This window comes from Geospiza fortis, unplaced genomic scaffold (assembly GCF_000277835.1).
Source record: "Geospiza fortis unplaced genomic scaffold, GeoFor_1.0 scaffold732, whole genome shotgun sequence".
Taxonomy (NCBI): Eukaryota; Metazoa; Chordata; class Aves; order Passeriformes; family Thraupidae; genus Geospiza; species Geospiza fortis.
The window spans coordinates 1,030,205-1,047,732 of NW_005054477.1; the positions used below are offsets into that span (position 1 = coordinate 1,030,205).

At 37.5% G+C, this 17,528-nt stretch overlaps 1 protein-coding gene across 1 annotated transcript in view; it reads left to right on the top strand.

Annotated features, from left to right (window-relative positions):
• PCLO (piccolo presynaptic cytomatrix protein) overlaps nucleotides 1-8,771 on the top strand; it is a 347,313-nt gene extending 338,542 nt beyond the window's left edge. Inside the window, exon 28 of the mRNA XM_031063010.1 lies at nucleotides 3,696-8,771. Within this exon, the coding sequence (XP_030918870.1) occupies nucleotides 3,696-3,836 (141 nt within the window). The 3' untranslated portion in view covers nucleotides 3,837-8,771. The remainder of the gene's footprint in view (nucleotides 1-3,695) is intronic.
• Nucleotides 8,772-17,528: the final 8,757 nt, after the last annotated feature.

Sequence of the window (17,528 nt, forward strand, 5' to 3'; positions counted from 1 at the left end):
TGTTTTAGATGCTTAGACAGATTTGGCCATATGGCCAGACTTGGTTTTATTTAGACAGGGTGGATTCAGTTCCTCTACCTTCCTTTATTTTCACATTAGGAGATAACAAGTATAAGCCATATATTCGGACTTCCTCTAGTCGATGGAGGGGGATGAGCAATTCAAGGGGTGTCTGCATGCCAACCTTAAAGTCAGTGGAAGACATTGTTGGGCATATCAGCCTCCAGTTAATGAACCTTTAAATCTGTCAGACCAACCTGAATAAGACAGCTACACTGTGGTGACTAAAGTTAGTCTGGATTATCTAAGTGCCAACATTATGCTTATTGATTGTATCTTTAACATTACAAATGGATGCTACTTACAAAACAAGACCCCCCTAAAAAACAGCTACTGTTTTTCCTGTGTTAAAATGTCCTAACATCTTATTGTTTCAACAGACTAAAGAAAAGGCTGTTTAAGAATTGATATTTTCTGGGAAAAGATAAAATGATCAATAAAGTCTTGCCAAAGTTTAAGAGCTCCCATAAAAAATTTGCTTCCAGTGGTGGTTTGAAGAGGAAACCATATAGGATAGGCCAGTAAAGAATTCACAGAGTCCTATGGAAAAATAATCCATGAGGTTATAAGGAGGGAGATAGTGAGTGACACATCCATAAGAACAGTTAGCATGAGACTTGACAACATTTCCTCTGGAACTCTGTGACATAAGGACAAGAGGGGACTGAGGGGAGACCTTGTTTTGTTCTTCAACACGCTCCTGAGGGGAAGCAGAAGGGCGGGCACTGATCTGTTCACTGCTGTCACCCGTGGCAGGACTCAAGGGAACAGCCTGAAACAGTCAGGGAGGTTTATGTTGTACATGAGGAAAAAGGTTTTCACCCAGAGGGTGGCTGGGCACTGGAATGGATTACCAGGGAAATGGTCAGAGCACCAAGCCTGAGAGAGTTCAAGAAACATTTGGACAACACTCTCAGGCACATGGTGCAATTATTGGGGTGCCCTGCACAGGGTCAGGAGTTTGACTCAATGATCCTGATTGATGTCTTTAAACTCAGCATATTCTAAAATTCTATGATTTTATGATATGTGCTGATGCTGCATACCAGAACTAAGAGAATGAAGGCCATAAAAATATCCTGTAAAAGTATCAAGGAAAATGTTTAAAACAAAGAAAAAATGTTTCTGCTTCATGAGAATTGGAGTTTGAGCTGTAAAATGTATTGCCTTTATATATTGTAAGAGATAAATAATTTCAGATAAAAGTACCTGGAGAAAATTATAGGAGAAATTTACAGATGAAAGACATCAAATTCTGTTAAATACAAACTTACTGCCTGTGAGTCAGGATGGTCTGTAGACCTTAGTAGGTATTTTGAGTGAGTATAACTACTTAATTGCTTTGTCCTTATATTCTGTCTTATACAGTACCCTCTGCACTTTTGCAAGCAAAATATTTTTTCTGGAGAGAGCTTTAATCTGACTCAGTGCATCTGTTTTTATGTGCTCTTCAAGCTCAACAGTCTATTTGTTCCCATGGCAAAGCATGAACCTGGATGATTTGAATGCTGAATTTGAGTGATCATTTAGGACCAAAGAGATGGACACAGTCCAAAGAGATTTAGGGGAAACAGAAATTAAACAACCTAGAATTTATAGAACAAAAATGGAACTGGAAGATGATGGGAGAAAATAAGAGAGAGGGAGTAAGATGAGATTAAACATGATAATAATGAAAGGTACAATGTAAAGAGTGATGAGAACCAACCAGAGGCAGAAATTAAGACAGGGTACTACAATTTGAACATCAGCATCAAGAGCTCTGAGTGTTCACCATAAAAATGAATCCATGGGCTGTTGAGGAAAAAGAAAAACGAAAAAGATTTAGGAAGAGTTTGAATTGTCAGATATTGAGTATTGGGAATAAATAAGAAAAAAAACCCTGGGGTTTAAAAGCTAAGACTAGCTGATCCAGGATAACAAGACTGGAATGTAAGGCTTAGAACACAGCAGAACAAAGGATGAGAGACAGACAAGCTAGAGAAGATAGATCCAGGGGTTCCATCTGGGAGGAGCAGGGAGAAGCATCAAGGACAGAACTAATGAAAAATTGGATAACATTTTTTCTGTCCCAAAACTGTTAGTTGTCTCAGAATGAAAACATTCTGTGGAAAACATTTTGACAATTTTCAGACAGGCACTTTCCTCAGCCCCTGGCAGTTTTTTCCTCGCTTCTCTGATTTCCCTGTTCCTTGGCAACTCACCTGGGACCCTTCTGGAAAGCACTAAGCTTCTGGCTCCTGGCTCACTGCAATTAGAAATACATAATGTCCTATGCGAGGATAATCAGAAAAACCCAGAAGAACAAATTTCACAGATGTTCTGGTTTGGCTTTCCAGCTTCTGGGCAGTCCCTTCTTCAGCAAACACCAAAACTAGGGACCAAGAAAGCCTTCAGCAGTGGAGAAGGCTGCCTATGTTCCTCAAGGACACGTTTTCTGATGAACGGAATTTCCTATTAGTTCAGTGCCTAAGAGTTTTCCCTTCTCAAACCTTTTGACTAGTAGCCATTAGGTTTCTAAACTGTCCAGGTTGCCAATTGATATCAAAACTGAACAAGGAAGTAGGAAGCCTACTCAGAAAAACATTTGCAAATTTCTTCCCTTCTGAAATTTATTTTAAACTATTTGTAATGTAAAGTTTGCATTTTTTATGTTGCTTTCCAAATCAGAATGGAAAATTTTCAGAAATTGTTAAGTTCTTGATTACAGGAAATTCTAGTTCTTCTACAGACCTGTTACATTTTTACTACCATGTGGTTTCAGCAGAGTACAAAACCCCTGTGTTCTGTCATTTTTCTTCTAGCATAGATCTTTGAAACCAAGCAACAAAATGCTCATTTTTCTCTCTTGCTGGTTCACATGGAGAGTGACAGCCTCCTCCTGTTATCAGTAACTTCCCTTGCTTGTTGCTTGTTGAGGTCTGCTCAGTAACTGAATATTACAGACCTGCTGCTAATGCTGCCATAGATATACAAATCTTCATTATTTCTTTTTTTTTTTGAAAAGCTTAGGAAATTTAAAAAATCCCCCACACGGTGCCTGTTAATTCAGTTACTTAAGAATTAAGAAATGCTAATTTTTTTCTGAATATGTAACTATAATTCATGCCATGAATTATACATATTATCAAATGCATTTTCTTAGAAACATGTATAATGAACCTATAGATTCACAGAAGGAGACAAGCCCTTCAGAAAAGTGTATTGTTTGCATGGCACAAGCCTCTTTGGCTGGAAAATATGCACTTGGATGACATTTCACAGAAAGCCTTGTATCCAGTCTGCATTTCCACAGACTTAACAGGAGCTGCTACTTCACTTGTACAAAGCTTTATCTTGTAACTTAAAACTAGAACTTATGCTCATATTTGGTAACCAGCAGGTAAACAAATTGCTCATTAACATTAAAGATTGTCATTCTAATTGCTATGTCCCATGATAAGGAAAGAGAAGCAGGAGAAGATTCAGTTTTCACAGGGCTTTCTGTGAAGGGAAAGGTGACTCTAAAAAGCGATGGTCAATGTTTCTTTCCTGTGCATAGCATATTTGACCTCAATATCTTGAATTTTCATGTTTTGCTAGTATTATGTTACTGTGCACATTGATGATGATGATGATCATTATTATTTTCACAGATTCTGCTTGTCTCCAATGGAGGGAAGTTTATGAAAAAGACACTGATTGGGGAAGCTTATATCTGGCTTGACAAAGTGGATCTAAGGAAAAGAATAGTAAACTGGCACAAACTGTTGGTCAGCTCCACACAAACACACTGAGCAGAGCTGTCTGCTTAGGGCACAAAACATGCAGAGTCTGCTCTAAACAGAATCACTTCAAGAATATAGTTTGATATCATTGTGTTTAGCTAGTCTTTCAGATTACAAAGTAGAAAAGAGCAGTCCCTGGGCTACAAAGCACACTTAAATGAGGGCTAGTACACTTATTTTTGCTGCAAAACACAGCAAAAGGAGAAGAAAATCTGGGCCCAGAAGTTAAAGTGAGGCTGTTTGAAACGAAGACTGATAAGAGGGCTCCATGTTGTTGGACTCTTGTGAAGAGAGTAACTGTGAAGGAAATGAAGAAGGCTGGAGGCAGGCGCTAACGCAGAGCTCGGCTGCAGCTGGAGGAGTGTGATGGGAAGTGCAGTCTGGTTTTCTGTGCAACCAGAAGGAGATCATTTTATGCAAAACCACCTAGGGTGACTGACTTTCCAAAATCTCACTTATTGAAAGTGTAAAACTTGCTCCTCTGCACCTTAGGATCTCTGATAATTTGCTATAGTGAGATTACGCCACTTGACACAAACTGCAAGGTGCTTGCAAGAGTGGTGATGTTATTTTACATTACTTTTTGCCTTCTTTCTTTTTTCCTTCAAAAACTAGGCTGTGAAGAATCAGATCTGATTGTTTCATTTGTTTCTGTGTGTTAACAATGGATATAAACCACTCTCCTAGAATGTGATGGATAAAATTATATAAATGGTCTATAATTTGGGATGTGGTTTTAAAGAGAAAGGACAGGTTATAAACTACACTACATCAGAAAGATAAAATGCTGTTTCAATGTCAGTGACACTGTGTTTCACCCCACCCTTTGAATCAGAAGGTCTGAATCAGTTTGAGATTGAAGGGACTTAAGCACTGGGACTGATGCAGTTATTTCAACCAGTCCTCACGTTTTTCAGCAACCAGTCTTGCTCTGAAACTGTAGAAAGACGATGAATTTTAGGCTATTTTGTGGCACTTGGGAGCAGCAGCCCCACCATGCCAACAGTGACCCTCTCAATGCAGGGCTCTGTATCAACACTAGTGACACATTTGGAATCTAAGGGGAAGGGACAGCAGGGCAGTTCCTGACTGGATGCTGCCGAATCAGAATGAAGAATATCCTCTTGCTATCTCAGGTGAATGTCTGAGCATAATCCACTCAACAGCATGGCTTCTTGGTTAGGAAAGAAATAAATTGGAAGGTAACTTGCAACTTTTAGGTCTGTGTCAGTACTTCCAAGCATCAAGTCCCACTTTCAGGGGTTTGAAGCCAAGCAGTTCGCTCATTTGGGATGAAAATACTGCCTGCCATGGCTTAGGCTAGTTGCTGTATTTTCCCTTGTGCCATGTTTGAAGAAAGGAGAGCTTTTTCTCTCGTTCCTAAAAGTATAACAAGTTTGTTAAAACCCAAGAACTAATGGCACTAACTCCCATGTTACTGAGAAATCATTTAATATTTCACAACTTCAATAAAAAGTAGCTTCCCTGGAACTATGGTCTCATGACCTTTGCATACTTAAAAAGAAAATGAACAAATTTCTACTTGTCAGACATTTATTTTTCTGGCCCAAAAAAGACTTTCCAGTTTTCATTATATTATTTGATGTACATTGTCTTATATTTTCTGGATATATGTAGTACACGTCCACAGGTTGTGCAAGACCAGCTGAAAATATTCTTCTGGAAAATATTATATGTTTAAAAAAAAAAAAGGAAAAATAAAGCTTAGGTTATTAAGCAACTGGATTGACTGTAAAAAAGCTACACTATTTAATCTGGTGACACTTCCCACATACTTTGGTTTATGTTTATCAACTTAAAATATCAGCATGGAACAGGAATATGAGAAAAAACATACAAATTATATTAATGCTACACACACCAAGGAAACTCCTGTTGTTCATAACCTGCTGGTAGCCTGCTTAACTTGCAAGCAGAGCAATCTCACCAAAATCTTATTAGCTGTCTTTAAAACACATCACTGACAGTGGAAGTAGGGTGTGTGCGCTTTAATGTTGAATTTTATGCTTTCACCGGTATATGTATACCCTACCTCTCATATATTTTAAGAACAGTCCTCTGGAGTTATTGTAAAAATTCTATGTTTTGATGTTGTATCTCGTTTCATAAGAAAATACTTCAAAGAAAAAATCCCCAACTGAAACAAAAATCCTGTGTGGATACATTTGACATAAGTGTTGCTCTCTTGGTGGGTTATCTTGCATTCCCGATGACTATACTGTGTTTGTACTTTGAAAAAAAAGATCTGCAAAAAAAAAAAAAATTCCGTGTGAAGTGCAAGCCACGAGGTGTGCAATTTTGTGCAAACTGCTGGTGATTTTGCTCTTGCTAAGATTTGCTACAAAGGCAGCAAGTCGCACTGGTAGTTGCTATGGAGATTTCTGAGAGGAAGGAGCAGTCTGTGGCTGCCTGACTGGAAGTCTGTAATCATCATCTGTGACTGAGAACGTGGCCAGGCGTGCTTTGCTCTCACACCCGTACCAATGTGGCCAATATTTTATTGAATACTTTTGTTGAGTGAGGCTGTAGGGGACAGCTGCCTTTGAGGCTATTCAGCTGTCGGACACTGGTTTCATTCAAGCACCTTTGGTTCTCTGAACAACACCCAGAAATGTTCCTGCATGTTGAAATGGCAGTTTTGGACTTCTGTCATGGAACACAAAGAGTAGAGTTTGTGAGGAGCGTGGCACTGCCTTGGCCAGCTGCAGCAGGGATGGGGCTCCTTCGGGGTGGGCGTGTGTCACGCCTGGGCACACACACTTGGCTTTCTGAGGCAGCAGCATGCAGAGGTCAGAGAATGCCACCAAAGTGTGCCAAGTTCCTTTTTTTGACCAAATTTCTAGGTTGTACTGAAATCACTCTATGCAACACAGGTTCATATTTGAGTGCATAGTTTCTTTTTTTGTTGTTTGTTTGTTTGTTTGTTTGATGAATGAAGTCAGGAAAACCTCTCATGACAATGTTTTTAAAAAAAACCAATCAAACAAGGACTATTAGTATTTTTTTACTGTTTTTGTATATATCTCAGTATTTTTTTCTTTTTCCTCATTAATTTTTGTTTATTTTATCTGGCCAAATGTGCTTAGATGTGGCAACAGATTTTATCATTTCTGAGTGATTGATTATTAATGAGTTCACATATTTCTATGATTGCTTTGAAGATACATATTGCAGGGAGGCAATAGCAGAGGCATTTAACTCTTTTGATTCATAAATCTTCTGAGAAAACAGAAATTGAAGCTGCTTCTTAGTTCAAGCCTTGTAGAGTGGAAACAAGCTGAAAAATGAGCAAAAGCACAGTGTGCGTGTTTACAAATGACAGGGATTTATAACATTATCATTGTTATTAGTATGCATAAAATGAGCAGCAAACAACCATTTATTTTTTTTTCCAGTTTAAAATGAGACATGAGAGTTTCTATGATGAATGTTGAGCTAGTTCTTTATCATTACACTTTAAAGGGATAGTATCCAGGGGCAATGAGTGCTGCTTCTTTATTATTACCCACAGTTTTACATTACATGGATCCTGTATGGAAGAACCAAAAACCAGTTTAAGTCAGTCACAACCAATCTGCTGACTTGAACTGGCTTGAAATCAAGACCTAGGAAATATTTGAGTTATTTTTCTGGATGCTGGATGTTTGCATGGCTACATTGTGGGATATGGTAGCTGGTAACCAGCTGATACTGATTCATACTTTGAGAATGATGATGAAGAAAAAGAAGACATCTATTATATTGTAAGCTAGTGTGAGCCCAATAGAGATTATTTAATTAGGATTTAGTTTCATGGAGATATCATAAAGATGTTAATAGTATTTTTTTAAATTATTATTTGAATCATAACTGACACTATTTTTAACTAGTTTATTTTCATTGCTACGATGCTGAATGTCCCAGATTCATTATTTGAGTATATATCTAGATATGTACATACCTATGTGAATAGCAGAGAAAAATTGTGTGAGTGTAACTTATAAAGGTAATTAAACAGAGAGGAAATTTAGCATAAGTATCCACCTACATTATATTTAAACACTAGTCCTACATGCCCTGTGAATTTTCTGTACACGTGGCATGCAGGATGAATTGCTCTTTATAAATACATATTGCCTTTAGAAGGAAAATAGGAAAAATAAGTGACCGGATACTCTCTCTTTAAACCATAAGAAACATTTTAATGTTTTCTATATGTTCTGTTTTATTCTTTTGAAAAAATTAATAAGCAAATATATTGATGAACTCAAAAGTTATAATATATATAGATATCCATAATTAAAACTAGATGATTTGATGAGATTCATTTTCTTAATTTGTTACCCTGTAAATAAATATACATTTTTGTAAAACAAACTGAGTTTAAATTATTAACTCCATTTGACATCCAAGCATGTGAGTGTGTCCTTATTTGATTGTATCTTATAGATGTTCAGTGATGTGCTCAGGTGCTCAACAATGGCTGACTAAAGTGTGTGCTGTCATGCTACAGACAACATGTACAGCAGACACAATGTTTAAAAAAATCCAAAAAACACCAAAAAAAAACCCCTGCAAAAAAAACAACAAAAAAAGAAGAATAGTCCTTGGGCAAATGTAATGTTTCCACAGTGAATGTTGCATGCATAGGTGGTGGTTTGTTGATATTCATTTCGTTTTGAATTTTTTTTTATTTTCATTTTGCTTCCAGAATCATAAGAAAAAATGAAAACAAAACAGACTTGTTCTAAAAGTTGTAAAAACTGAAAAAAAAGCAGTATGAGATTGTATAAAAATGCTTGTAAATCTGTCCCAGTTTTCACTTTATGTATAAATCCATGCCATGGTTTTGTGATTGTACACAGGATGTATCTTGAGAACTTATGCAAATTGTGCTCTATAAAGGCTGTTATCCCAGTCTGACAAATAAATATTTAAAATATGTGGTTTGGTTTCTTTTTCCTAATTAACATGAAAACCAATTGTGCTGGTTTATACTTCTCATTTGTTGACCACAGTGGTTTATGGTGCTGCTGTACACATTGTCTATACTCTCCTGTACTATTTCAGCATTAGCAAACTTCCTAGGGTATAACTCATGTCCCACACTTCATTCTGAAATAAAGAATGGTTGGTTCATCAGAGCTTTTTTCCAAACAACTCAGAACCAGAATCACATTCAGCTTGTTTATATCTTCATACAGTTTCAGCTCTGGCATCCTATATAGGCAACAAATATATGTGCATACCACAGCACAGTTTAGGAATATCCAGGGGTTTGTCTCCTCAATGTGAAGAAATGATTAAGTAAAAATGTAAGTATACTCTGTATCCTTGTAAGTTCCTGATGGAGACATAATAAGAAAAGAATATGATAAATCCTAGAAGGATTTTCTCTGGCTCTTTCCTCCAGCAGAAATAAGGTTTCCAGGAACAATATAGTTTAGACTTTGTTATTATAAATAAGAAATCATTTTCTTTACGCAATCATTTTTTTAGTACTGAATTTTACCTGACTAGTATAACATTTGTAATGCTTTCCCATTGAGACTGTGTTTTTGAGCCGTGTCATATTCATTATATTTGCATAATTTCCCTATTTGATACAAATAATTTTAAAAACCCCAAACATGCTCCCCTAGTGAAATAAATTGTTGTTTTAGTCTAGCACCTGAACATATAGACTAGAATTATTTTCTGTGAGTTGATACCTTTTTCTCAGAAAATAATGTAATGAGAAATAGACAAGAACTTTGAGGATGCCTCAAGAGCAGAGGTGCCCTTTTTCACACTACAGCACTGACACAGGCTGACTTTTGTTAATGCCCATCAGGAAAGAAACTCAACTTCCCAGTGCCTGCCTCAATCACTGAGGTATGAGTTCAAGGCACTTTGGGTACCTCCCTCTGAGAAAATAGTTATGATCACAACAAACACTTCATCCCAAACTCAGCCCAATTTTTTGGCATCCTCTTTCATTTTGGTGAGGAAGCTCCTGCTCAGCATACTGGCCCTCTGGAATTGGTTAGAAAACATTCCTGAAGTGCTAAGGGAGGGAGAGCTGACTGGAATTAGCTGCTGTGGAAGCTGTAGGTTTATCTGAATCTAGCTCTGGGAAACTAGTTTACAGACAGAAAATCCCAGTGTCCCTTTGCAGACACAGAAAGAATGATTAAATAATATGGTTATTTTTAAATAATTAAAATATTTAACAAAAATATGTTTATTTAGTCAGAGAGCACAGTAAAGTATGCATGAGCTATTTCCTCACATTGCTCTTTGTGGGGTTTAACTTAGAAGTTATGATGTAAAACCGGGAATTGGGAAGTTCATGGAATGTTTTCTAAAATAGGGTGGACTTAAAATTCATAGAGAAAGTTACTGAAAATCATACATAGAGATTCAGCTTAGCATTCTGGCTGTGAGGACAAGTCTCTCTGGAACTCCAGCAAGAATATCTTCAACATATATCTTCAACTTCATTCTTTTCACAGAATCATGGAATCATAGGATAATTTTCATTGGAAGAAACCTTTCAAGGTCCTGCAGGACAGAGGCATGAGCAGGGACATTTTTGACTATGTAAAGTTGCTCAGAGCCCCATCTAATCTGACCTCCAATATTTCCAGTGATGGAACATCTAGCATCTCTCTGGGAAAACTGTTAAGTGTGTCATCCCCCTTACTGGAAAAAAAATCTTCCTTTTATCTATCCTTTTATTTCCTAGTTTAAATGGTTTCTTGTTGGGAAAGATAAAAGTTTAACAGGAAAGTCTCGTAAGTATGTATCCTTGGCAGAAAGATTTTTGAATGTAGAATCTGAAGAAGGAATAAAAATGAAAGCAAATTTTGATATAGAAGAAAAGAATTGCTGAGCCAGTCTTAGTGCATAACTAAGAAGGTAAAAGATATGTTAGTTAGAAGGGGTTTTCATGACTTAGAGCAAAGGATAAATCCACCTCAAACAAGAAGATGTTTTTACCAAGTAAAAAGATACCACAGGCAAACAAGCCTGCCAATGTTACAAGGAGAAAAAATGTCTCAGAATTTTCCACTGCAAGAAAACTGAAAAAGAACTTCTAGCTTAAGCTGTAATGTACTAACTTCTAGTGATCAGTGAACAGTAACATGAATATGGTCATTATAGTAGTTATGATAGGCTATAGATGATAGTTAAGGTATAGATTGGTTCTACTGTATTAAGATGCTCAGCAAAGAAAAGTATAAAATGCATTTGTAACCCAAACTAAAGGTCTCCAGGCCTGCCTGCAGCTGGAGCCGACAGCCATAGGCACAGGCTCTGTCACCCATGACTCTGGACTGCTGTAACATCTTGGATGGAATAAACTGCATTTTGAAGAGCCACATCCCTCATTACGGCTCCTACTGTTTCTTTTAGTTTGAAACCATATCACCTCATCCTACAGCTACAGTCCCTAGTAGAAAGTCTGTCCCCATCTTTCTTTAAGTATTTAAAAGCTGCTGTAATATCTTTTCACAGCTTTCTGTTCTCCAGGCTGAGCAGCAACACCATGAGCTCTCAGCCTTTCCTCCCAGAAGCTGTGCTCCAGCCTCTGGGAGCCCATGGTGATGGCCTCCTGTGGATGCACTCCAGCAGATACACATCACATTTGGGACCCAGAGCAGGACACAGTGCTCCTCAGGGGCTCTCAGCAGAGGGTGAGCAGCAACTCCCTCCCTGCTGGTCACACTTCTTGTGATGTAGCCAATACACAGTTGACTTTCTGTGTTGCAATGCATATTGCCAGCTCACCTCCAGGTTTTAACCACCAGGACCCCCAAATCCTTGCCCCCAGGACCACTCTTAATTCATGTGTATATATAAAGGGAAATTAGGAAACTCCTCTTACTTTTTAAAGGTGATTTTCTTGACACACCTGATGCAGAAAGAACATAGTGCTTCTTTTCCAATCCTACTTTAAAAGCATACACATGACACAAATTTCAGTCTGTCAGTTAAGGGTATTAATGAATTTAATAAAAATAAGCAAAATAATGTAATAAAAAGCAGTTAAAAATTAACAAATTATCCAAATCATACCAGCATGCATCACTTTAAACTGGGAAAAAACCCCAAGCACATAGTAATAGTCGGATGATTTATCTGTATCTGCACAGCTAAAATAGTATGTTTGCAGACAAGGACTCAGACACTGTAGGTCTGACAGAAGGATAGCTTCTAATTTGAACAGGTTGGTCATCTTGCTGCAATAAAGTGGCCATTGCTTTTACCTTTCCAAAGGATCTCTATTACTGTGTCCTTCAATTACTGTATCGGGACCTTTGGGTGATACAGTATCAAAGCACAGGCGAAAAAGGAAAATATAATAATTTTCTCAGCACTGACTGTCAAATCTCAGAAAGTTCTTGGTGTTTGCAGTTCAGCAGCCACAGCAACAATAAAGATAGAAGACACTGATAGCATACTGGGAGCTGGGATCAATAGAATGTTGGTAGGGTCCTTGCTATCTAGAGGAGCCTTGAAAGTCAGGAGAAATGATGGGAAACTCCTGCAGTCCAAAAAGACAGATGTGAAGTCCTACATCTGAGATTAAATAATCTGATGTATCAGGCTGGGGCCAGCTGTGTGCCAAAACAGGGTCAGGCCTCAGGGAACAGCTCTGGTGGGGCAAAGGCACAGAGATCCAAGTTGCTGCACAGTCTTACATCACCTCTCCTGCTCAAGGAGACTTTAAGCCAAAAATAAACAGACAGCAGGACAGTCAGCTACGAGTGGGATGAAAAAGTCAAGAAGACAAAGAAGAGCTGCAACTTTAGTGTAATGGAACTAATGCAGGGCAAAAAACTCCTATAGTCCTCTTTTTATGAGAGAAGGTGCAATATTTAAGGAATGACACAATGGCACACCTACTGAAAGTTCTCCAAAGCTTTCTAAAAGTGGTCTTTTCACTGTGTTGTGATTCTAACTGCTCTTATACAAAGAAAGTCCTTGATTAATTTATATCTTATTATAAAAAAAATTCCAATGCATTATTAAATTATTTTTTGAAATTATTGTATGTACATATGCTTAATGAAACTCCTAGTGGTTTTGCTTAAAAATTCAGATCTCCAGTTTACCATGAAAAATTCTATTAAATTGAGAATTTGGGGCTTTGCAGATTATTGTAGACATTCGCTGCAAATGCTGCAAGAACGAGCTCTAATGTCTTGTATACACAATTGCATCTTCCATATCTAACTTAAATTAATTTTTCTTGACTGGCATTTTAAAATATAAAGGAATCAAAATGTTATACCTTTAGACATTTTTATAGTGATGGACAGAGGCCATTTGGTAAGTCCTGATAATGCAAAGAAATTTCTGTATCATTATGATAACACAAGGGAAAATCTAATTTCTCAGAAGGTTCTCTTTTATCAATTTTCAAGAACAATAAAAATTATTATTAAAAATTTACCATCTATTTCATCAATTCAACCTACAGATGGTAGGGAAATGCTATTCCTGTTTTTTAAAGGTGAGGAGCTAAAGCAGAAGGAAGTTACAAGCCTCTTTACAAAGGTTTTCAAGTTACCATGACTTGCTCATCCCTCCTTTGTAAATAATAGGCTTTATTTAGTCTCTTCCTCTAAGAGGAAATCAAATAAAAGAAAATCGCATTTCAACTCTCTGTTCTGAAAATCAAATTAATAAAACCTGGAATAATTTTGTATATCTAAAGAGAGGAGGTCAGAACAGAAGCTACAACTAAAAGACATTAAGCAGTTGTTTTGACAGTAAGCATCTGGAGCTTTCATGTTGTTTTTGAAGCAAATTTGGGCTGAACACATTTGGGCAACTGCTCAGAGCCTCTTGCAATCTCTGCTCTAGCTCACTGTGGTAATACCAGGGTCATTTTCATTAATGGCTTTGAGAATTCAGAGACTTTGCAACCTGGAGGCACTTCATTTTTCCTTCATCCTCAGCATTCAGATGATGTAATATGGAAAAAAACCTTCCTGAAAGCTAAAACTCACTTTGTTAGAACTATATTCTGTTCTCAGTCTCATCTAGCAAGACTTCAGGGCACAGTAGAATTCAGTATTGTTGTCTTCTTTTCCTTTTTGTATTATACATAAAAGGATGTAGGCATGCAAACTTTTCAACAGCTCTCCCTCTCTCTACCAAAGTTCACTTGATGTCATCTTTATTCAGCTAATATTGGCGCTTTCTGCTCTGTTGCTCAAGAGAGTTTTTTTTTCTAGGTGTGGTGTATATCACACAGACAGGATCCCCTCACCTAGTTCACTCCTTGTCTCCCACAAACATATGATGGTGGTTCTTCAGCTCCTTAGCTTGGATTAACTCCATATTTAATCACAGAAGAGAAGCACAGACTTAGAGGCCTGCATTGTAGGAATTTAAATTTAGGTTAAAAAAAAAAAAAAGTAACTATCATCACAAAATTTCAAGCCAAGGAGCTTGCAGTTTTAGGAGGAATAACAGTGCCTGCAAAGCACATAAGAGTGATGTGATTTAATGAAAATAGGTCCTGTACATAGTTTGAAATCCCCTGTTCATGACAGACAGACTAATCAATACTCTACGATGCTGCTTTAGGGAAAAAGCCCCACAGCTACAGACTGACTTTTCTCACCACCACTCACAATCACAAAAAAAAAGGATTGATCTGAGCAATTCAGGGCATTGCCTTGACACTTAAAACTATCTGAAACTAATCTCTTTCTGATGTTTTCCTGAAAGGTCAGACTTTCCCTGATAAGGAAGTCTATGGGGTTTCAATAATTCTGAGCATATTTCAGACCACCTAGTATAGTAAAAAGACATAAGACATGTATAGTGTAAACTCTAATAACTCAGAACCACACACACAAAATATCAAACAGGCCATGTCTTTTAATGTTTTTTCATATACAGTAAAAATATATTTTTAAATTACTGAATATTGCTAGTCCTGGAATCAGTGCTCCCAGAAAGAATTGTATTGCTGAATTACTTTCCTATAAAAAATAGGCAGTGCATGCATGCCAAGGAAATGTGATTTCAGTCCCTGAAAGAGCAGTGTTTGGTGATGTGGATCACAGCAGCTTTTGCATACCAATTTACATGAGAATATCAAAGCAAGTCTGTGCTTTCCTAATGGTGTGTTAGAAGGGAAAAAAGTAGCCTTTATACAATAAAAGCTTATTGAAATCAGGCTTCAAAACTACATAAGATTTTCTTGACTAAAAGCTAGTGTTTGGTGCAAGCGCTATTTTCTCATTCCTACCACAATGCTTATTGAGGTCTTTAAGTTCAATACAATTTTACAGACTATGTATGTTGCTTTATTGCCATGAGGCTTCTCAGAAGTGTCAGTGAGGGTGAAATTAGGTTTATCACTATAATTAAGCTTATTTTATGCATCTTGTTATGATCAACATAAAGAGTAAATATTTGAGGGCATAATAAATCAATGTGCCCACACAGAACTCCAAAGGGCAATATTAGTCATTATAATAAGCTCTCAAAGGCAAGGCTTAATCACATAATATCATCAGATTAACAGTGAAGTAATTGTTAGTATATAGGTCAACATAAGAGTCAAGAGAAACAGAAAGAATCTTTAATTATAGTGTTAATGAAGGAGCCATGTAACAATATTATAAAGTCTGATGCCTGTGGGATAAATGATTCCTTCTATCCCTTCAATATCTTGAAAAAAAATTGTAGGCACATCTTTGTGCATGTTCCAGATAGAAGAAATAGTCTCTGTAAAACATGTTACATATATTTTTGTTTTTGCAAAAGTGCTTAGCATTTGGGAGAAGAACATCAAGAGTTGAAAATTTCAAACTGATGCTTTCAGTTTTTAATATCTCTGACAGACTCTACTTCAGCAAGTGAAAATAATCACCAGTATTTTCTATTTTTCTGAGGCTCTTGAAAACCCTCCTGCTAGAGCAACACCAAGTAACAATATCAAGCGGCAGAATTTTTAACAGCGCTGTCTGACTTCATTTAAGGTCTGATGTATCCAGGTTTGCTCTGATTCAGCACTGTGCTGTCACCTCACTGCGTGGAGAGGTTGAAGAAGAAAACACACACACACACATATGCCCACACACCTGCTTAAAATTCTGATATCTTTAACCTAGTTACATAGGCATTGGAGATGACTGCTGAGTTACAGCAGCAAAATATTGGGAATGGCAAATAAAAGAGAAACAGTTGTTCTCTACCAGAGGAGAAGAAGGAAGAGGAGGAGGAGGAGGAGGAGCTGCTGCACCCACCCACCAGCACTGCCCAGGGGCAGCCTCCTTAGCCAGAGAAACAGGAGTGCAGTGATCCTGCTCCCCCTCATCTTCTGCTTTCTGTTCCTGCAGGAGCTGTGGCTGCCCTTTATGCCTTCTTGTTATCCCCTCTGTGCTTTCATGCTTTATGGGGGGCTTTTCATGCAGTGAGTGTGTTTGTTTCTGTCTCAGCTGTGTCTGAGCCAGGTTCTGCCCAGCTCTCAGAGCTGCATCCCTTCAGTGAGCAGCAGCACAGCAGAGAGGATTTGGATTCCTGCCCTTAGGACTCCTGGTGTCACGCTACCCTTGTACTCCTGAGGCCTCGGCTTATAGACAGGAAAAAAAGACAGCACCAGTGACTTGTTTTCCTTGGAATAAATGTAGTCAGTAATTACAAGTCCTTAGCGGTTTCATGCCATTTTCCAATTGCACAAAAATTCAATCTTTATTTTAATGGCTGTAATACAAAGTCTGTCTACAAGCATTCAAGAAAGAATCATAGAGCCCAGTGAGGTTCTGTGTGGATCAATATGAATAGCTATAAAATAAAGAATTATTTTAAAACCTCGAAAAAAACTGTGGCATGTTTTCAAATTCAAAAGAAAGAGAACCCCATTATTTCTTTTCTTTTTTTTTAACTCTATCTCTTGATTATCAAAGAAATTACTACATTTTAAAGATTAATGCACTAAACTCCAGGCTGGAGGGAGGCAGTTTGTCTTTTTCAAGAGTAAAAGCTAAAAATCTTTCGCTGGTCTTAGACAACTACAGTGGACTGAAAAAGTGAAGTTGGTATTTTCATTGATTCAACAACAACGAGGCACTCATCTGAAGTGTGAAGGGTCATGGTTCATGCACCTCTTTCCTATTTGCTTCTCATGAGGGTCTGAAAAATAGGATTTTCTAATTTGGTGACTTGAACATGCAGAGTCTGCTCACCAAGCCTCTGAGTTTGATGATTAAAGACAGAAGCCAAGAAAAGTGGCTGAAGTGCCTGGGTTGGATTAATCCAGTGGGGCAGTGCCCATACGGCAGCAGCTATTTCAAACTTCTCAGGTCAGCAGGGCCTGTGGAATTCAAAACATGGCTCAAAATCCAGGCTAGCTGAGGAGCTAATCTGTCTCAAAACTTTACCATTGCAAATTTGGTTTGTCAGAATTGAATGCTAACCGTTACTGTAAAAAAAAATCTAATTTTTGAAGAATTTACTATTTCACATCTCTATAGATGACAGTGAAAGCATATCAAGTAAGCAAGCATATGGAAAGTTCAGGTTTTGTGTAGAAGTTGCTGACATAGTTCTGTGTTAACCTGAACAATAATGATAACTATATTAGATACCTATTTTTGCTTGGAAAAAATGGGATTAATTATTTCCAAGGTTCCCATGTGTTCTGGGTTTTAATATTAATTTTTAATCATAGTAGTCTTGGGTCTGTGATCC